The sequence below is a fragment of the Eschrichtius robustus genome, chromosome 15 (assembly GCF_028021215.1).
Source record: "Eschrichtius robustus isolate mEscRob2 chromosome 15, mEscRob2.pri, whole genome shotgun sequence".
Lineage (NCBI taxonomy): Eukaryota > Metazoa > Chordata > Mammalia > Artiodactyla > Eschrichtiidae > Eschrichtius > Eschrichtius robustus.
Window position 1 is genome coordinate 32,152,139 of NC_090838.1, and position 22,664 is coordinate 32,174,802.

At 37.2% G+C, this 22,664-nt stretch overlaps 1 protein-coding gene across 2 annotated transcripts in view; it reads right to left on the bottom strand.

Annotated features, from left to right (window-relative positions):
• The window catches only part of MAP4K3 (mitogen-activated protein kinase kinase kinase kinase 3), a 199,060-nt gene that overhangs the window by 68,424 nt on the left and 107,972 nt on the right, over positions 1-22,664 (bottom strand). For both annotated transcript variants that reach the window (XM_068563911.1, XM_068563912.1), the window contains exons 4-8: positions 19,208-19,272; positions 9,095-9,150; positions 8,459-8,506; positions 5,402-5,444; positions 3,801-3,873 (exon numbers count right to left, since the gene is read on the bottom strand). In XM_068563911.1, the coding sequence (XP_068420012.1) occupies positions 3,801-3,873; positions 5,402-5,444; positions 8,459-8,506; positions 9,095-9,150; positions 19,208-19,272 (285 nt within the window). The remainder of the gene's footprint in view (positions 1-3,800; positions 3,874-5,401; positions 5,445-8,458; positions 8,507-9,094; positions 9,151-19,207; positions 19,273-22,664) is intronic.

A 22,664-nucleotide genomic window follows, 5' to 3' on the forward strand; every position in this document is an offset into this window, starting at 1 on the left:
CTATGGTCAACTAATCTATGACACAGGAGGCAAGGGTATACAGTGGAGAAGAGATGGTGGTGCTGGGAAATCTGGACAGCTACAATAAGTGGTGCTGGGAAAACTGGACAGCTACATGAAAAAGAATGATATTAGAACACTCCCTAACACAAAAATAAACTCAAAATGGATTAAAGACCTAAATGTAAGACCGGACACTATAAAACTCTTAGAGGAAAACATAGGCAGAAAACTCTATGATATAAATTACAGCAAGATCCTTTCTGACCCACCTCCTAGAGAAATGGAAATAAAAACAAAAATAAACAAACAGAACCTAATGAAACTTAAAAGCTTTTGCACAGCAAAGGAAACCATAAACAAGACGAAAAGACAACCCTCAGAATGGGAGAAAATATTTGCAAATGAAGCAACTGACAAAGGATTAATCTCCAAAATATACAAGCAGCTCAGGCAGCTCAATATCAAAGAAACAAACAACCCAATCAAAAAATGGGCAGAAGACCTAAATAGACATTTCTCCAAAGAAGACATACAGATTGCCAACAAACACATGAAAGGATGCTCAACATCACTAATCATTAGAGAAATGGAAATCAAAACTACATGAGGTATCACCTCACACTGGTCAGAATGGCCATCATCAAAAAATCTACAAACAATAAATGCTGGAGAGGGTGTGGAGAAAAGTGAACCCTCCTGCACTGTTGGTGGGAACGTAAATTGATACAGCCACTGATATGGAGAACAGTATGGAGGTTCCTTAAAAAACTAAAAATAGAACTACCACACGACCCAGCAATCCCACTACTGGGCATATACCCTGAGAAAACCATAATTCAAAAAGAGACATGTACCACAATGTTCACTGCAGCACTATTTACAATAGCCAGGACATGGAAGCAACCTAAGTGTCCATGGATAGATGAATGGATAAAGGAGATGTGGCACATATATACAATGGAATATTACTCAGCCATTAAAAAGAAGCAAAATTGAGTTATTTGTAGTGAGGTGGATGGACCTAGAGACTGTCATACAGAGTGAAGTAAGTCAGAAAGAGAAAAACAAATACCGTATGCTAACACATATATATGGAATCTAAAAAAGAAAAAAATGGTTCTGACGAACCTAGGGGCAGGATAGGAATAAAGACGCAGATGTAGAGAATGGACTTGAGGACAAGGGGAGGGGGAAGGGTAAGCTGGGACGAAGTGAGAGAGTACCACTGACATGTATACAGTACCAAATGTAAAACTGATAGCTAGTGGGAAGCAGCCGCATAGCACAGGGAGATCAGCTCAGTGCTTTGTGACCACCTACAGGGGTGGGAGGGAGACGTAAGAGGGAGGAGATATGAGGATACATGTATACGTATAGCTGATTCACTTTGTTATATAGCAGAAACTAACACAACATTGTAAAGCGATTATACTCCAATAAAGATGTTAAAAAAAAAATCATGTGTCATAATGGCATCACAGTTCCCATCAACATCAGAGAAAAGACACTAGAGCAATGCTTCAAAAATTCCAACCTAGAATGCCATATTCATCCAAATTATCAATCATGTGTGTGTGAGGCTAGACATGCAGAGTCTCAAAAATTTTTACCCCTCAAATTTCTCAGGAAGTTATCAAAACTTGAGAGAGGGAGAAATTTATGAAGGAGGAAGAAGACCTGGATTCCAGGAAATGAATTCCCAAGGCGAAGCTATGGAAAAAACCTAGAAAATAAACATTTCAGATTGGAATAGGAGGGAGGAGGACCCCAGGAAGACTTAACTTTAATAAAAACAAAACAAAACAAATTAAAACAAAGCAAAAAAAAAACCTCCCAAAATCAGGACTATTTATGGCTTGGAAAATTATATAGAGGCATCTTTCAGACTGCAGAATATGGGGAGGTATGGAAGTCTTGGCCAGGGATTAAAAATACAAACTAAGCAAATAAAAAATGAAGAAATTATTAGATATAAGAAAAAACTTTAAAGACAGTAAGTGTGATAGTAGTATAATAATTGACTCAGCAAGTACATTGAAAGGATAAGAAGACTGAATGATGAATGAAGAGAACTATTAATAAAATCTTCACCTATTGTAACACAAAGCCTATAAATAATAATTGGTAAGGCTACAGATGGCAGAAGACACAACTAGAAGAATTTATCAGTCTCTTTAGCACTATTTGACTTTTAAAGTATGTACCTATTTGATAAAAAGACAAATATCAAAAATGGTATATATCATATCTTAAATATGAAAAGAAGTCCTCCAGAATAGTGCTGTCCCACTGCTGAGGAGGCAGACCAGGAGGGCATCGGGGGAGGAACGGTAGCACTTAAGCTGAAGGAATGTTAATATTTCCAGAGTGCCGTTACTTCAAGGGAATCATGTGAGCAAAAAAGCTCTATACCTATCCACCACTATATGCACAATGACTAACAGCGTATCTGGCACATAGTAAGTGGTAAAAATATTTATTGAACAAATAAATGAATGAGTAAGATAGTTTGTATAGAATGATCAAAGAACACCCAGCAGACAAACATGGCTAGAGAGAAAGGTCTGTGGAGGCAACTAGTAGACCTTAAAGTTAATGAGGCAGGGACTTCCCTGGTGGTGCACTGGTTAAGAATCCGCCTGCCGGGCTTCCCTGGTGGTGCAGTGGTTGGGGATCCGCCTGCCAATGCAGGGGACGCAGGTTCGAGCCCTGGTCTGGGAGGATCCCACGTGCCGCGGAGCAGCTGGGCCCGTGAGCCACAACTACTGAGCCTGCGCGTCTGGAGCCTGTGCTCCGCAACGGGAGAGGCCGCGATAGTGAGAGGCCCGCGCACCGCGATGAAGAGTGGCCCCCGCTCGCCGCAACTAGAGAAAGCCCTTGCACAGAAACGAAGACCCAACACAACCAAAAATAAATAAGTAAATTTATTAAAAAAAAAAAAATAGTAAGGGCCAATCCAAAGTACCTATCAGCTAATATTTCTAAAAAAAAAAAAAAAAAAAAAAAAGAATCCGCCTGCCAATGCAGGAGACACGGGTTCGATCCGTAGTCTGGGAGGATCCCACATGATGTGAAGCAACTAAGCCCGTGAGCCACAACTACTGAGCCTGCGGCGCTCAAAAGCCCGCAGGCCACAACTACTGAAGCCTGGGCCTAGAGCCTGTGCTCTGCAACAAGAGAAGCCACCGCAATGAGAAGCCCATGGACCACAACAAAGAGTAGCCCCCGCTCACAGAAACTAGAGAAAGCCCGTGCGCAGCAATGAAGACCGAACACAGCCAAAAATAAATAAATAAAATAAATTAATTTAAAAAAAAAAAGTTAATGAGGCAGATAGAGGCCAGACACCGGAAGATTCCAAATGCCAAGAAATATGTACTTGATCTTGTGTGCAACCAAGATATGTCAAAAAGTTTTGAGCTAGGGAATACTGTGAATAAAACAATGTTGAAAAATTCGTCAGAATACGGACTAATCTGTGAAAATACACGTAATATATGTAGGACCAAGAGTTGGGGTTTTTCTGGGCAAAACTGGAACTATATCAAGGTTTCTAAAAGTATATCAACCTTTAAAGCCCTTTCCACATAATGAAAAATAGTATGGTAGAATATTCTATGGCTATGTATTGTAATTCATCCAAAAGTATACATGCCTAAATTACTTAGCCTGTTGCTGACCTCCTTAATCTGTTTTAGTCCTAATAATTTTGACCATTCAGTCTATTTTTTAATAAACACTGCATACAATAATGATAGAAAAACAAAAAGTTAAATTATCAATTAAAATACAATTACCAATATGGTGTACCAATGAAAGACTTCCGTTTGGCAATTGTAGCTGTTATCTGAGCAGACACTCCAAAATCAGCTATTAAAAAAAGAGATACGTTTAGAAAATAAAATAAAGTAGAATTATTTAAAAGTAACATGAGAAATTTTTAATAATTATTTCAATTAAATTAATTTCACAGAAATGAGATATTCTCAAACATCACATTAAGATTTGTAACTCTAATGGACTAGCATTAAGATATCACAAAATAGTGTGTATGACAGCCAAATGGGTTCCCATACATCCCCACACGGATCAAATGACAACGAAAGTCAAGATCAAATAATTTTGATGAGGAAGAGATAACTGAGAGAATCTAACCTGCCAGATTTAATGTTATCATTTCTAATTCCCAGGACCTGAAATTCAAGGAAAATCACTGGGAGGGACCTTAAGTAGGAATACATTCCATTCACTTCCTGCCATACACACAACAACTGACATTAAAAAAAACAAAATCTCTACTGGTAAATCTATCTACCGTGAAAAGACAAACAGAATATTCCCAAAAATCTTACCGTAGCAATATATTCTAATACCAATAACAATCACTATCAAGAAATTTATTTTTATGTCAGTTTAGTTTTATGTTGCTATTATATTGAGTTCTAATATTTTCTAGTTTTTTAATGATGATTTCTAAATCTTTATAAACTAAGACATATTATATATAGGATGTCTTTGAGTAAAGCACATAATATTGACACAAATTTTAAACTGCAGATGGAAACTGTTCACTAAGCCATCAATAGTTAGATAACTGCTTTTCTCATATTTAGAGGTGGCTTAGGAAAATTTTATTATATGTAAATTATGATACTTTTAAATCTGATTAGTCCCTATTATAGGCTATAGGTCAAAATAGTTTAATCATATTTTTAGAAGATAAATATTTCCTTGAATTTTGATTTTATAGTGATATGTAGTTCAAAATAATTGTTTCATATTTGTTATTAAATACTTCATTTAATACCTAACAGACATAACTTTGTTTATAAAGTTACTGTATTGTACATGTTTCCTGTCTTAAACTTTCTAATTAAGTTATTATTTAGGTATTGAACTGTTTTAATAACTTGACAATCAAAAGTTACAAAATAAAAGTTACAGTTTCAAATAAAGCACCATTCAGCATCTAAATTACATTCTTATATAACTAATACAATGTTTTATTTTAAAAGCTTGTGTAAGCAGGTAGGAGTTTTTGCATTATTGAGTTTTTGGCTTTTGTTTGCCTTATTTTTTGGTCACAAGGTAATCTCGTACAGATTTCTTACTAGAAGTCCCACTCCTAGGGTTAGAGGTGAAAGAATTTTTAAGGGATATTATTTCACTATATCTTTATAATGAATCTGTCCCATGTGAAGGATAGACTTTATCCTCACTTAAGAGAAGAAGAAACAGATACAGAGAGATTACATATGTCATGTCCTGCAATGAGATTTCCACCTAAAGATATATAGATGCTGCTGAGGGAGGGGAAACCTAGTCCTAGAGAGGAAAACATAAACTTACTATGTTTTGGAATAAATTTGTGCAAGTGATGAAATTCAAATTTACTTACCTAATTTCACATGACCATTATCCGTTAACAGAATGTTAGCTCCCTTCAAAGTGAGAACATTTTAGTTAAAGTAGGAAACATTTTATCAGAAAGCACATATAAAAGATTAAACATATATATTTAAAATAATCACAAGTGGCAGGCTTAAACCTAGAAATACTAACGATTTATAGTAGGCCCAATTAAAATGTTAAACCATTACATTCATAGGAAAACTTACTGTCTACTTTTTAGGCAATTTGACTATCCTTACAAAATGTTCTGCCTTGCAAAAAGCTGCTATTAAAATAATATGAATGTTATTATGAACGTGACATATTAGTTTTAATCTGAATGCTATTTTCTTACTGATCAAGCTCTGTCACTATACTAAACTGTTACCTTACAATGGCATTATTCAGTTCCTTGAATTACATGTTAAACTTCATTGTCATTTCCTGTCCAAAACCACCAAAACACATCTCCCTTTCTAGGTACTCAACATCAGTTGAACCAATGCTAATGTGTAAGACTGAACCTTACTACTTAGTCTGTAGGGCTGTCCATCCTAATGTGTCTCTGCCCAGAGTTTGGGGCCATTCAGTATATAAACAACTAGGCACAGTCCCACAGAATTAAAATGTCACCTGTTTGCATGACCTAGCAGCATTTTTATCCACTTTTGCTTCTTGATCGAAGCTCTAAGAAGAAGGTGATAATAACGACTTCATCTTCAAAAAACTGAGAGCTTCTGGAGGAGGTAGAAATACTGCCTCTCAAAGGTACTACAGGCTCCCCACCCCTGCCCCCGCTTTGGGCAACTTTTAAATGAGGAAGCAAAAGTAATCCTCTATGGTTCAGGATGCAATCAATTTTGTAAGTATAAGTTCGGGGTAAAAAATACTAGGAAACTCCTTCCAGCCCCCAAAAGAGGAAGAAATAACCAAAACCTACACCCCTTGATATTACTGCAACTCTAAGGAGTAATGGGAGAAATGAGAAAAAGGAAAAAGAAACTAGAGTAGGGATTTCAACTTGAATTAGGCCCTAGCTATCTAGACTTCTGCCAGAGTCTTCAGTTTGGTCTTTCCCCAGCTCCAGATTAATTTTTCTAAATTACAGTTTATATCATGTCACCTGCACTTATGATGCATTCTTCCATCCATCCATCTAGGTGTCCATTCATCCCTCTCTCCCTGAGAGACTACTAGCAACCAGATGCTACTTCAAGCTCTGGGGTTATAGTAATGAAAAAGTTCCAGCTCTCAAGGAGTTTACATCTAAGCAGGAGAGAAAGAAAATCTAAAAACGAATACACACACACACACACACACGCACAAGAATGAATGAACCAATAAATGATTCAAAGCCAGTTAGAGATAAGCACTCTGAAGATAAAGCAGGAAGGGAAGGCCTCTCTAAGGCAGGGATATTTAAGCAGAGATCTAATTGAAGAGAGGGTGCAGAGTCATGCCAAAATCTAGAAGAACATTCCAGAAAGAGGTAACAGCAAATACAAAGTCCTGGAACCAGAATGAACTCAACATATTCCAGGAACTCCAAGTTTAGTGTGCCTAGAACAGAATGAGTAAAACGAAGAAGAGTATGAGATGAGGTCGGAGAGGAAAGCAGGGGCCAGATCATGCATAACCTTAATGGCCATGGTAAAAACATCTGAATACTGTACTGAGTATGATGGGAAGCCAACGGTGGTTTATAAGCAGGAGAGTGACAAGATCTGATTTACAAAGGTCACTTTGGTGTGAGGTAGAGAACTGACTATAGGATCACTCAAGAATGGGAGCAGGGAGACCAGTTAGAAAGCTATTCCAGAAGTCCAGGTGAGATATAATATAATGGTGGCTTAGACAGTGTAGAAATAGTGGTGATGGCTAGAATCTATCCAATTAGGCCCAAACTCTGAAGTCCAACACACGAGTTCTTGCATAATGGAGCACCAAACCTCCTGGCCAAAACCATCTTTATCACTCTCCTACATTCTCTTCTCTTCAATTATATGGTGCAGCCTTTATACCCCCTAAAATGACCCCACACTTTCTGACCTCCGTATCTTTGCTCACACTGTTCCTTCTGCTTAGAAGGCACTCCAACTTCCATTTCTGACAAAAATCTATCAATCCTTCCAGATCATTTAAGTGCCAATGACACAGAATCTTTCTTGATACACTTATCTTCTTAGGATCTCTCGCACCTTTGAATCCAAGGCTCTTTGCTTATGTCTTTGAAGTGGTTTATGAACAATACTTAAAGTAGAGGATCTCAGCAGGTGATCTGAGAGTCCACTGAAACTGAAACTTCATGCAAAATTTGAAGGCATGTGCATAAGAGCATTTTTGGAGGAGAGAGTCCATGGCTTTCATCAGAGACTCAAAGAGCACATGATTCCCACACCCACATCCCCCGCAAAAAAGGGTTAGAACCTTTATGTTAGAGAAAACAAAAGGGGGAAAGAAAAAGCAGGAGGTAAGATGAATGAGGAAGAAGAAAAGAAAAGAAAAAATAAATGAACAGAGAAAATATCCAGGCTGGGAAGACGGCAGTATCTTTGGAAATAACCTCAGAGTCCTATGATAGGGGTGGTTTACCACAACATGCCCGGTGTACCTGCTCTCCTCTGCCAGTTAAAGACCAGCAGAAAAGGTCAAGGCTTAATTTATCCATTTTTATACATTATTAATGACAGTTCCTTAAGATTGCCAAAGTTTACTACAATATTCAAAGCATGAAACTTCCTAAAGACTGTAACTTAATGGAGCTATGGACCTAATTTGCATTTTATAAATAAATAACTACAAATAAGCTAAAATGTGTTATTAAAACATGAATCCACAATTGTACACTTTAAAAGGGTGAATTTTATGGTATGTGAACTGTATCTCAATAGAGCCGCTATAAAAATAATTAATAAACCCTTCAAAGTATCACTCAATTTTATTATAGTAACATATTAAGATAACAAATTCATCAAATAGAATAACTGATACAATTTTGCTCAACAGTTTGGTCAGCATATTTAAAAATGAAGAGAGGGCCATTAGGTAAAGATATGATATATACCTTTATATCCCTGTGCATTTTCCCTTTACTGTGAAGATAGTATAATCCCTGGAGTTTCAAAAAAAAGAAAAATTAACAAGACTTTACTACAGAACACACTTTGGGATTTAAAGTCATCAATGAGTAGTATTCTATCTTATTTATTTACTCATTACAGAAAGCACTAGTGATGATCACTTTATTTTACCAGAGTATCCAAAAAGATAAAAGAATCGAGAAAATGAGAGGCGGAGCTCAGTTTGAACCACTAATTTTCCTAAGAGAAATAATTTTCACTAAACTCTGCAAATAGTTTGAAATAACTTTTTAAAAGTAAATATCCAATTAGTATCGGAATGAGTTTCAATCCCATAAGAATGCTTAATTTTTAAGCCTTTCTTTGGTATTAAGAGGAATATAAAAATAAATAACAAATCCATAGTGCTTAAATTTTAGGAGGTATATTATGATACTGAAGCTTTAACGTGCTTATTTGCAAACATAATTTGAGTTTACTACACAACTTTGAAATGTATTAAATTCAAGAGTTTACCAAACTAGAATATTTAAATCCTTACTCTGCTTAACAGGTAATGCACAATAATTAAACATTTAGTTTAATAAAGAACATTACTTTTTAATTAACATTGAATTTACCTGTAGTGTTTCTCTGCTAACATATGCAATTTGCAGTTCTGACAGAGGTCCCGTTACTATAAGAGGAGAAAATTAATGTTAATAAAATTAGTCAAAGTATGTTTTTCAATAAGAGACAAAGTTTACAAGTTCCACTAAGCAATAGACTTAATATACCTAAATTCTACTAAAAAGTAAGCTCCATGAGGGCAGGAATTTTTAAAAATCTGATTTGCTCATTGTATCCCCAGTGTTTAGAACAGTGCCTGGCATGGAAAAGCTACTCAGTAAATGTTTGTGGAATGAATAAAACATTGAAATAGTCACTGAAATTAATTACATTTTCATTTTTACACCTGACCATATTACCTCTTAAATGTTAAAAGAAAGAAAGCATGGCCAAGACGTTTAGCTAGTTTTTATTAAAGCTTTTTAAAATAATTGACATGTAATATGTATTACTGACTAGGTTAAAAATCAATACTTTTTCCCTAAAATTATTAGCTTTATAGATATAAAATTAATACATGTTCAATATAAAAAATTCCAATCAACAGAGACAGGTCTTTTCCTTATCCAAACCAATATTACTCAATAATAAACAATACCAATAGTTTGGCCTATAGTCTACCAGATGACTTAATGCATAGATGTTTTATATAGTACAGGTATGTAGTGTACAAACACATAAGCATAAATGGAAACATATTACACATACAATTCTGAAACTTGCCTTTTCATTTATCATGGACATCTTTCCATATCAATATACATAGCTTAATCATATAATATTTGAATATTTCCTCTGTGCACATCTTTCGACTATGAAAAACATTTAAATAGTTTTCTCTTTCTCGCTATTAAACCACTTCAGAATAAAGAAGTAAGTTAGGCGGGAAAAACTATTCTAGAAACTGAATCAAATTCCAACCATGAAATCACGTGCTAGACAGTGATCTCCCATTTACCTAAACCTAACAGCTTTGTAAAAATGTGTAGTTCAGAGTACTTGTATTTTACAATTGTGGAAGAGAGAAATCTATTTCACTTAGATTCTTCTGGGGACAAGGCTAAGTTTAAATGAGGATAAACCACATAGTAACTAACTTCCGTGGCTTGTAAACCTACTCTCATCCAGCAAGATAGGCCTTCTTGAGATGTGTGTTCCCACAATACAGCAAATAAGAAAACCTGAAAACCCTGAAAGTAACACCAGGAAAAAAATTTTTAAATAATCTTCTAAATGCCTAGCTAAGCTCATAAACAGTAAGAGACTTGTCCAGAAGCCAAACGCAAAAACGAAAATGAAAAACAGAATCGTAAAAATGACAAATAGTCTAGCTGTCTCTTAGGGGAAGGCCAGTCTTAGTAAGCTAGGGCCTTAGTTTTATCCCCTACATGGGCACAGAAGAAAAGGTTATAGCTCTGCAGAGGAAGAGCTAAAACAAACACCCACATAAAACCAGAATCCTCAAAGGGCTACACCCTCATTAAAATAGTGGACAAGCACCAGGAGACGACTAGGGATTTGCATGTCACGGCCTGGGACGTGGACAGGAGAAAAAATGTTTCCTCTTAGAATTTAAAAGACCTCTTCTTCACTCAGGTTTAGGGTTCAAATATATATAGAAAACAATGAGGTCACTGGGGTCCCAGGGAAAAAAAAAATCCAACACTGTCGGAAGGACACACTCTCAAAAGCCATACGGAATTCCCCCTGAAGATGATCTCAAAATTATGAAATAAATGAGAAAAAAATTCACCATAAATGATATAACAGAATGCATAAAGTTGTTAAAGGACAATATTAAACAGAAGGAAAAATGTTCAGTGAAAAATAGAGACAAAAAATCTATTATGTTGGAACAATAAAAGGTTCTAATGTTAGTTCTCAAAGAAAAAGTAAACAAAAGGAGAGGAGAAGGAACTCATGAAAAAATGTAAAGTCAAAAGTTGCCCTGCGGCCCTCACCCTCATGGTCAAAATATGTCCATGAATTCTCTGATACATCCCCCTCAAGAGCTGGAACTTAATTCCCTTCCTGAGTGTGGGCTCGACAGAAATGACTTGCTTCTGAAGAACAAACTGTGGTGGCAGTAACAGAATGCAAATTCTGAGACTACATCATAAAAGGTTTTATGGCTTCCTCCTTGCTCTCTGGTATCATTTCCTCTGGGAGAAGCCAGCTGCCATCCTGTGAAGACACTCAAGCTGTCCTATAGCGAGATCCTTGTGGCAAGGAATTGAGACCTCCTGCCAATAGCCATGTAAGTGAATCATCTTGAAAGCAAATCCTCCAACCTTAGTCAAGCCTTCAGATGACTATAGTTCCAGCCAAGAGCTTGACTGCACCCTCATGAGTGACCATGAGCTAGAATCATCCAGTTCGCAGACATTTGGTCCTGCCCCAAACCTCCCTAAGACTTTTGGTCCACACCAAAAGGCTCTTGATATTTGTTCATACTTGGTCCTGCCCAAAATGTCCATAAGACATTGGGTCCATGCCAAAAGATCCTTGATATCTGGTCCTGTCCAAAACCATGTGGCATGAACCAAATACGCTCATGGACATTCTGGACAGGACCACATTTCAAGGATTTTTGGCATGGACCAAATGTCTTATGCATGTTTTGCCCTGTACTGCAAGGGAAATCACCCAATTAAGCCATTCTTGAATTCTTGACCCTTAGTAACTGAGATAATAAATGCTTGTTTTAAGATGACAAATTTTAAGATCACTGTTATACAGCAATAGATAACTAATATAGTTCCCCTTTCAGGAGAGTTAACTTTAAAACAATCATTTGGAGTAAATGATGGAATTAAGGACATAAGACAAAATATAAAATTTGGCTTAATGGTACTTTATAAATAAGTGGAAATAATTTTAAAAAAGGAGGCTTTAATCAAAAAAAATTTTGCATGATGGATCAAATTTGGTTTGTATACACCAGCAAAGAAACAAACAAAAACCCACAAGCACTGTGGTTATTAGAAAAGTAGAACTTGTCTTTCACCAAATAAGGTAATCCAGGATATTTATTCTACTCCCCACAGAATGACAACATGATGAAAGAGAGAGAGGAGAGGAGGCAAGAGACACGCACAGAGAGAAATGGAGGTATATGTTTTATATGGCGATGCAAGTAGACAGCAGTGTAGACTACAGCCAAAGAGGAGTATACGTTGCCATGAGGAGGTTATCTGGTAGAAACCTGGGTGCAATCAAAGGTGTGCATACAGAGAAAGACAGGGTTTGGGGCTGCATATAAGCCTGCATATTCTCAGCATGCATGTTTGAGAGCATCCAAGTTAATACGAAATTATTTCTTCCACTGACCCAGTTGCTATATAAACAAATCAGTACTTACAGACTCATATTACTATGTTACTTCCACCAGAGGGTTGAAATGGAATAACAGTCATGACAACCTATTTCTGTAACTAAACTGGCTTTCTTGCTTCTTAATGAAGAAAGCAGAATCAGACACCTAAGACCAATCATGTATATCTGATGGAATTACCAAACAATCTAAGACTAAAAAATAAGTATGCTTAAATAAACTAAAGATATAAAAGAAGGGATGAAAAATTACAAGGAAAGAATAAGACAAAAAATGGAAAGAGATGTGAAATAGAACCAAATAATTTCTAGAAATGAAAAATATGGTCACCAAATTAGGTGTACAATCAGTGAACCGGAAGATGGTTATGAGTACCCTCAGTGCTCTGAGGGATTAAAAAGTGGAAAAATCGGGCTTCCCTGGCGGCGCAGTGGTTGAGAATCTGCCTGCCAATGCAGGGGACACGGGTTCGAGCCCTGGTCTGGGAGATCCCACATGCCGCAGAGCAACTAGGCCCGTGAGCCACAACTACTGAGCCTGCGCGTCTGGAGCCTGTGCTCCGCAACAGGAGAGGCCGCAATAGTGAGAGGCCCATGCACCGTGATGAAGAGTGGCCCCCGCTCACTGCAACTAGAGAAAGCCCTCGCACAGAAATGAAGACCCAACACAGCCAAAAATAAATAAATAAATTAATTAATTTTTTTTAAAAAAGAAAGTGCTCCTGGTTTAAAAAAAAAAAAGTGGAAAAATGAAGCTCACTTTAAGAGACATGGAGAGCTAATGTACATCGAACTGAAATTCTAGAAGGAGAGATCAGAGAACCTGAAGGAGAAAATATTTGAATGGATAATAATTGATCATTGTCAGACTTGATAAAAGAACTAAAATCTCGGACGTAAGCACTTTAAGTCCCAAGCAGGAAAAGTAAATCTACGTTTAGATACTAGAAACACCAGAAATGAAGAGAAAAATCTTAAAAGCAATTACAACGAAAGGAAGATTACCTGCAAAGGATCAATAGTTAGCAGAAGGTACCAACAACTACAGAAACTAGAAGACAATAGTCCAGCATCTTCGAAATGCTAACAAAAATACCTGTCAACGGAGAAAATGTGCCTATGTCCACTTAAACTATCATTTAAGAATGAGGATCAAAGACTGAGAGTTTACCACTAGAGTCCTAGCCGAAAAAAACTTCAGGAAGAAGGAAATTAAATCAATAAGTGTGGAAACAATAGTAGAGAAATTAGTACAAATGAAAACAAAAACAGGGGTAAATAGCTTTTTGAATTTAAAACAAGCTTTCAGAAATACCGTTTATGTTCTGCAAGGCAAAATGGTAACAAATATTTCTCAATTTTCACTAAACCTTTGAAATCAAAATGTCATTAATAAAAAGGAAAAATTTCTCATATATGAAGAATAGCCACACACCTAAAAAAAAAATTCTCAGAAAAATAACTTTTTTTTTTTCTTGCCTCCTTTGTCATAGATTAGTTGACCATAGGTGTGGTCTCAGGTTCATCTCTGGGCTTTCTATCCTGTTCCACTGATCTATATTTCTGTTTTTGTGCCAGTACCATATTTTCTTGATTACTGTAGCTTTGTAGTATAGTCTAAAGTCAGGGAGTCTGATTCCTCCAGCTCCGTTTTTTTTCCCCTCAAGATTGCTTTGGCTATTTGGGGTCTTTTGTGTCTCCATACAAATTTTAAGATTTTTTGTTCTAGTTCCATAAAAAATGCCATTGGTAATTTGATAGGGATTGTACTGAATCTGTAGACTGCTATGGGTAGTATAGTCATTTTCACAATATTGATTCTTCCAATCCAAGAACATGGTATAGCTCTCCATCTGTTTGTGTCATCTTTGATTTCTTTCATCAGTGCCTTATAGTTTTCTGAGTACAGGTCTTTTACCTCCTTAGGTAGGTTTATTCCTAGGTATTTTATTCTTTTTGCTAAAATGGTGAATGCGATTGTTTCCTTAATTTCTCTTTCTGATCTTTCGTTGTTAGTGTATAGGAATGCAAGAGATTTCTGTGCATTAATTTTGTATCCTGTAACTTTACCAAATTCATTGATTAGCTCTAGTAGTTTTCTGGTGTCATCTTCAGCATTTTCTATGTATAGTACCATGTCATCCACAAACAGTGACAGTTTTACTTCTTCTTTTCCAAGTCGAATTCCTTTTATTTCTTTTTCTTCTCTGATTACCATGGCTAGGACTTCCAAAACTATGTTGAATAACAGTGGTGAGAGTGGACATCCTTGTCTTGTTCCTGATTTTAGAGTAAATGCTTTCAGTTTTTCACCACTGAGAATGATGTTTGCCGTGGGTCTATCATATACGGCCTTTATTATGTTGAGGTAGGTTCCCTCTATGCCCACTTTCTGGAGAGTTTTTTTTTTTTTAATAAATTTACTTATTTATCGGTTTTTGGCTGCATTGGGTCTTTGTTGCTGCACGCGGGCTTTCTCTAGTTGTGGCGAGCCGGGGCTACTCTTTGTTGCGGTGCGTGGGCTTCTCATTGTGGTGGCTTCTCTTGTTGTGGAGCACGGGCTCTAGGTGCGTGGGCTTCAGTAGTTGTGGTACGTGGGCTTCAGTACTTGTGGCTCGCGGGCTCTAGAGCGCAGGCTCAGTAGTTGTGGCACACAGACTTAGTTGCTCTGTGGCATGTGGGATCTTCCCGGACCAGGGCTCAAACCCGTGTCCCCTGCATTGGCAGGCAGATTCTTAACCACTGTGCCACCAGGGAAGCCCTCTGGAGAGTTTTAATCATAAATGGGTGTTAAGTTTTGTCAAAAGTTTTTTCTGCATCTATTGAGATGATCATATAGTTTTTATTCTTCAAGTTGTTAATGTGGTGTATCATATTGATTGCTTTGTGTATACTGAAGAAACCTTGCATCCCTGGGATAAATCCCACTTGATCATGATGTATGATCCTTTTAACATGTTGTTGGATTTTGTTTGCTAGTACTTTGTTGAGGATTTTTGCATCTATATTCATCAGTGATACTGGTCTGTAATTTTCTCTTTTTTGTAGTATCTTTGTCTGGTTTTGGTATCAGAGTGACGGTGGCCTCGTAGAATGAATTTGGGAGTGTTCCTTCCTCTGCAATATTTTGGAAGAGTTTGAGAAGGATGGGTGTTAGCTCTTCTCTAAATGTTTGACAGAATTCACCTGTGAAGCCATCTGGTCCTGGACTTTTGTTTGTTGGAAGATTTTTAGTCACAGTTTCAATTTCAGTGCTTGTGATTGGTCTGTTTATATTTTCTATTTCTTCCTGGTTCAGTCTTGGAAGGTTGTGCTTTTCTAAGAATTTGACCCTTTCTTCCAGATTGTCCATTTGATTGGCATAGAGTTGCTTGTAGTAGTCTCTTACGATGCTTTGTATTTCTGCGGGGTCTGTTGTAACTTCTCCTTTTTCATTTCTAATTTTATTGATTTGAGTCCTCTCCCTCTTTTTCTTGATGAGTCTGGCTAAAGGTTTATCAATTTTGATTATCTTCTCAAAGAACCAGGTTTTAGTTTCATTGATCTTTGCTACTGTTTCCTTTGTTTCTATTTCATTTATTTCTACTCTGGTCTTTATGATTTTTTTCCTTCTACTAACTTTGGGTTTTGTTTGCTCTTCTTTCTCTAGTTCCTTTAGGTGTAAGGTTAGACTGTTTATTTGAGATTTTTCTTTTTTCTTGAGGTGGATTGTATTGCTATAAACTTCCCTCTTAGAACTGCTTTTGCTGCATCCCATAGGTTTTGGATCGTCGTGTTTTCATTGTCATTTGTCTCTAGGTATTTTTTTATTTCCTCTTTGATCTCTTCAGTGATCTTCTGGTTATTTAGTAGTGTACTGTTTAGCCTCCATGTGTTTGTGGTTTTTACGGTTTTTTTTTCCCCTGTAATTGATTTCTAATCTGATAGTGTTGTGGTCGGAAAAGATGCTTGATATGATTTCAATTTTCTTAAATTTACCAAGGCTGGATTTGTGACCTAAGATGTGATCTATCCTGGAGAATGTTTCATGTGCACTTGAGAAGAAAGTGTAATCTGTTTTCGGATGGAATGTCCTATAAATATCAATTAAATCTATCTGGTCTATTGTGTCATTTAAAGCTTGTGTTTCCTTATTAATTTTCTGTCTGGATGATCTGTCCATTGGTGTAATTGAGGTGTTAAAAGTCCTCCACTATTACTGTGCTACTGTCAATTTCCTCTTTTATGGCTGTTAGCATTTGCCTTATGTATTGAGGTGCTCCTATGTTGGGCGCACATATGTTTATAATTGTTGTATCTTCTTCTTGGATTGATCCCTTGATCATTATGTAGTGTCCTTCCTTGTCTCTTGTAACATTCTCTATTTTAAAGTCTATTTTATCAGATATGAGTATTGCTACTCTAGCTTTCTTTTGATTTCCACTTGCATGGAATATCTTTTTCCATCCCCTCACTTTCAGTCTGTATGTGTCCCTAAGTCTTTAGTGGGTCTCTTTTAGACAGCATATATACAGGTCTTGTTTTTATATCCATTCAGCGAGACTGTGTCTTTTGGTTGGAGCATTTAATCCATTCACATTTAAGGTAATTATCAATATGTATGTTCCTATTACCTTTTTCTTAATTGTTTTGGGTTTGTTTTTGTCGGTCCTTTTCTTCTCTTGTGTTTCCCACTTAGAGAAGTTCCTTTAGGTTTTGTTGTAGAGCTGGTTTGGTGGTGCTGAATTCTCTTAGCTTTTGCTTGTCTGTAAATCTTTTGATTTCTCCATTGAATCTGAATGAGATCCTTGCCGGCTAGAGTAATATTTGTTGTAGGTTCTTCCCTTTCATCACTTTAAGTATATCATGCCACTCCCTTCTGGCTTGTAGAGTTTCTGCTGAGAGATCAGCTGTTAACCTTATGGGAGTTCCCTTGTATGTTATTTGTCATTTTCCCCTTGCTGCTTTCAATAATTTTTTTTTGTCTTTAATTTTTGCCAATTTGATTACTACGTGTCTCGGCGTGTTTCTCCTTGGATTTATCCTGTATGGGACTCTCTGAGCTTCCTGGACTTGGGTGGCTATTTCCTTTCCTATGTTAGGGAAGTTTTCGACTATAATCTCTTCAAATATTTTCTCGGGTCCTTTCATGTTTCTCCTTGGGTTTATCCTGTATGGGACTCTCTGTTTCTTGGACTTGGGTGGCTATTTCCTTTCCTGTGTTAGGGAAGTTTTCGACTATAATCTCTTCAAATATTTTCTCGGGTCCTTTCTCTCTCTCTTCTCCTTCTGGGACCCCTATAATGCGAATGTTGTTGTGTTTAATGTTGTCCCAGAGGTCTCTTAGGCTGTCTTCATTTCTTTTCATTCTTTTTTCTTTATTCTGTTCCGCAGCAGTGAATTCCACTATTCTGTCTTCCAGGTCACTTATCCATTCTTCTGCCTCAGTTATTCTGCTATTGATTACTTCTAGTGTATTTTTCATTTCAGTTATTTTATTGTTCATTTGTCTGTTTGTTCTTTAATTCTTTTAGGGTTTGTTAAACATTTCTTGCATCTTCTCGATCTTTGCCTTCATTCTTTTTCTGAGGTCCTGGATCATCTTCACTATCATTATTCTGAATTCTTTTTCTGGAAGGTTGCCTATCTCCACTTCATTTAATTGTTTTTCTGGGGTTTTATATTGTCCCTTCATCTGGGACATAGTCCTCTGCCTTTTAATTTTGTCTGTTTTCTGTGATTGTGGTTTTCATTCCGCAGGCTGCAGGACTGTAGTTCTTCTTGCTTCTGCTGTCTGCCCTTCACTTTTTTTTTTTTAACAATATATTTAACAAATTTTTAAATTTTATTTATTTATTTATTTTTTGCCTGTGTTGGGTCTTTGTTGCTGTGTGTGGGCTTTCTCTAGTTGTGGCGAGCGGGGCTTACTCTTTGTTGCAGTGCACGGGCTTCTCATTGCGGCGGCTTACCTTGTTGCGGAGCATGGGCTCTAGGCACGCGGGCTTCAATAGTTGTGGCACGTGGGCTCAGTAGTTGTAGCACCCGGGCTTAGGTGCTCCGCAGCGTGTGGGATCTTCCCAGACTAGGGCTCAAACCCATGTCCCCTGCAATGGCAGGTGGATTCTTAACCACTGTGCCACCAGGGAAGTCTCAGAAATAACTTTTCATGAAGCAGAAATGGTCTCATGTTTTTCCTTCTGGCTTTCTTTTGGCCATGCGGCATGGCATGCAGTATCCTAGTTCCCCAACCAGGGATCCAACCTGTGCCCCTTGCAGTGGAAGTGTGGAGTCTTAACCACTGGACTGCCAGGGAAGTCCCTCCTTCTGGCTTTCAAGGCTCTCTAGATCTGACCACACTCTCCAAATACACCCCAGACAGACCAGTGAGAGTGATCTAACATGTCACACCTTCACATCACTGTGCTGCTGTTTCAACTCCTGGAGTGCACTTGTCTCTCTTCTTTGTATCCATGGTTTACCTACCTTTTAAAGACCAATTTAAAGCCCACTTTCTTCATTAAGCCTTCTAAAACAGTTCCAGAAAATCTATCCTTTCCTGTTTCCTATTCCAACTGAACTAACTATATATAATATGCTTTCTTCAGAATTAGCAAATAATTCAACTGCGTGTAATTTCTCAACTTATAAAGTGAATGCTCCTTTTGTCTGTATATATCTTAAATTTCCTTATGTATCCAAATAGCATAATGATAAAACACACTTTCCTCAAAACAACAGTAATGTTTAACATAGTAAATAACTATATTTTAAGAAATTCTACTTAATCTCTTTCACATATACTTTGGTCTTACCATGATAAATATCCTGTAAAGAACCACCTCCACAAAACTCCATGCAAATCCAAAGTTTATCTCGCCTATAAAAAGAAAATAAGCATTATCACATTTTCATGATTAAAGTTATTTGAAGTAACAAGTATTTTAAGGTTGTATGCCAATACCTTGAAAAACCACATAAATGCAATGTGCTAAGAGAAAAGCTAATCTCTATGAGTAAACGAATTACTTAACATAATGTGTTACTATAACTCAACCCAAGGTTTTAATCCTTAAAATACACGATTTGTAGGATGTAAAGATGTCATTTGGCACATCCAAAGGAGAGAAAATGTCCCTTTAGTTAAAAAGTCCCCTCCCTCACAGTTTATCCATCTACCCTATGACTGCATTATAAAAGTTAAACGTTAATTAAAAGGTTCATACCAAAAATTATATAAAGATTCATCAGAGAATAGCCAATACATCTCAAAGTATATCACTTTGATAGCTCTTCTCATTGACAAAACAGACAAAATATAAACTTTACCCTCATATCTAGACTCAACAAAGATCTTTCCAAAATAACCTTTGTTAAAAATTTATCACTCACTTGTCTTTAGTAGCATTTCTCTTTCACATTCACATTATAAGACAGCATAACCAAACTGTCACAGGAGAAATAATTAGCAAAGCCATAATTGCTTATTCCTTTGTTGAATCATTCATTACTTCATCTCAAAATGTAACAGGAAATGTACTATTCTTGGGGGGCAGAGATGGAATAGAAAGTCTCTGAACTCAGCAAGCTCAGTCTAACACAGAAGAAAGACTCTGCCTTAATAATATGTTGGTGTCTCTTACCACTGCATTCACAGTGCCTAGAAGGATACCAGCAAATGAATATTTATTTCATAAATGAATGAATGCATAAGTAATTGAAATAATAGACAAATCGATTAGATCCAGGGTCAGCAAATTATGGCCAGTGGGCCAAATCTAGCCTGCCGCCTGACTTTGTATAGCCCAGGGACTGTGAATGGTTTTCATATTTTTAAACGGTTAGGGAGGCTTTTCAAAAGAAGAATATTATTTCTTGACATGTGACAATTCTGTGAAATTCAAATTTTAGTGTCCATGTAAAGTTATATTGGAATACAGTCACTCATTCATTTACATATCATCTATGGCTGTTTTTGTACTAAAACAGCAGAGGTGAGCAACTGTGACAGAGAGAAACATACAAAGTCCACAAAGCCTAAAATATTTACTATATGGTCATTTACAGAAAAGGTTTGCTGACCCTTGGACTGGATTATAGTTTGATTAATGCACAATCCAGGCATGTATAAAGTTCTGTGAGAACCCAGAGGTAAAAATAATTAGGAGAGTCAATGGAAATTTTAAGGGAGGAAATAACATTTGAGTTGGGTCTTGAAGTTAAAGTAGGAATTCACCACTAAGAGACAGGGAAAGGGCCTGTGCAAAAGAATGAAAATTTGATGCCACATTTTGGAGACTGTGGGTGATTTAGTGTGAGTTGAACTCAGGCTACCTGAAGAGAGAATGGCAGGAAGTGAAGCTAGAATAGGCTGAGGTCATACTGTAAAACAATGGTTGGTTTGTAGACTCCTCAGTTTCGTTACTTTCACCTGGATAGTCTCTAGTTTGTCAATGTCTCTTAAAATGCGGCACCCAGAATCAAGTACTAGTCTGAATACTGCATGAACAGTGCATTAACAAGTGGAGCTGTTACCAGGATTGGACCACATATGGCAGTGGTGGTGTGATTAAGCAGACCTGAGAGGTGAGCTGACTTGGTTGGGTGTGATGGACCAGGCACCATATATCAAGGGAACACAACCTGTCAGAGTGTGAAGGTCAGCAAACTTAAAAGAGTACAGAGTAAAAAGTACCATGATTCTAGAGGCAAAGCTGAAGACAGTGAAGCCCAGAGAAAGAAATCAGGACCTCAAATTCACAGGTGGTCCACATACCAATGAAACTGAGGCATGACAGCTGATGGTAAAGTAGGACATACTTGCCCAGTGGCCTGGTTTGAATAACTCTCAGAATGGACGCCTGGGGCTGGCAGACGTATGGTCTCATCCAGAACGATGAAGGCATGTATGACCAGTGACTGTTACACAGGGAGAAATCTAAATCCCCCTGAGAATCGAACAACTATGCCCTTTATACGAGAACTTCTATTTCTTATTAACTTCAGCTTCTTAGCAACTGCATTCAACTGCTGGTTTGCAGTCTGAAGTTAACTAAAACCTCTAGGTCTTTTTTTACATAAAAGTGGTCAGATGAGTTTCCTTTCTAGCTCCCTATTTGTATATCTGGTTCACTAAAACTATGCACAGGACCTTGTCCTTATTTGTTAAATTTCATTCTTAAAAGAAAAAAAAAAAAGTTTTCACATGCATCTTATTAGCTCTCCAATTATTTTACTTAAAATAACTGGAGACACTATTGTGACACTATTTCTAATTGTAAATACACCCCTCCTACCCCACGCTCCAGAAGTCGTTGGTTAGAAAGCCCCTAATCAGGAGCAAGAGCTCTGCTTATAAACTATGTGGACCTGCACTACTGAGTTTACTAATGAGCTTAAGGAACGTTAGGAGTAATTTTTCCACTGGTGACACGAATGGCACTCTAACTATGTAGACTGCTCAGAATGACCATTTGGCACCTCCCTGTGCCTTTGCTTAAACTGAGGTATAAGACTCTGGCAAGTCTATCAACCAATATTCTTTGAAATGATGCTCAGACACCAATTTAATATGTGTAATGCAGGATTTCATAGCCTGATCTCTCTAGACTGAATCCTTCCTCTAGAACAATGGTTCTCAAAGTGTGGTCTGGGGGCCTCTGAGAGTCCTGGAGATCCTTTCAGGAGGTCAGCAAAGTCAAACTCATTTTCATAACAACACTAAAAATTATTTGCCCTTTGCACTCTGTCTTGAAAATACCGTGGAGTTTTCCAGAGGCTACAGGAGCAGGAAGTGTGATAATGATGTCATCCCTCTGGCAGCTACTGGAATATGTGCTTATGTATTCTTGTTTCAAATGTTTCTCAATTTTATTATCTAATATAGTAAATATCAAAAGATATAACCCACACAAACCAAAGCTCTTTGGGGGTACTCAATCATTTTTAAGAGTGTAAAATAAAAGGGGTTCTAAGACCGAAGTGCTTGAGAACTACTGCTCTAAAATATTTTCACATCTGCCACACATGAAACTTTCATATAAAATTCCTGCCTCAAGGGCTGAAGCAACAGGCAGCAGGGACTTCTCACATCTTACAGAAACTGGCTGAATTGTTTTGGGGTCTGCTCAGGATAAAATGAAAAAACATGTAAACTGCTTAGTAAAGGACCTGGACTATACGCCCAATAAACGTAAGCTGTTTTCTACTCCTTTTGTTATATTCTGTCTTGTTGTGTATTTATGTGAGGCACCTTAAACTGCTCCTGGAACT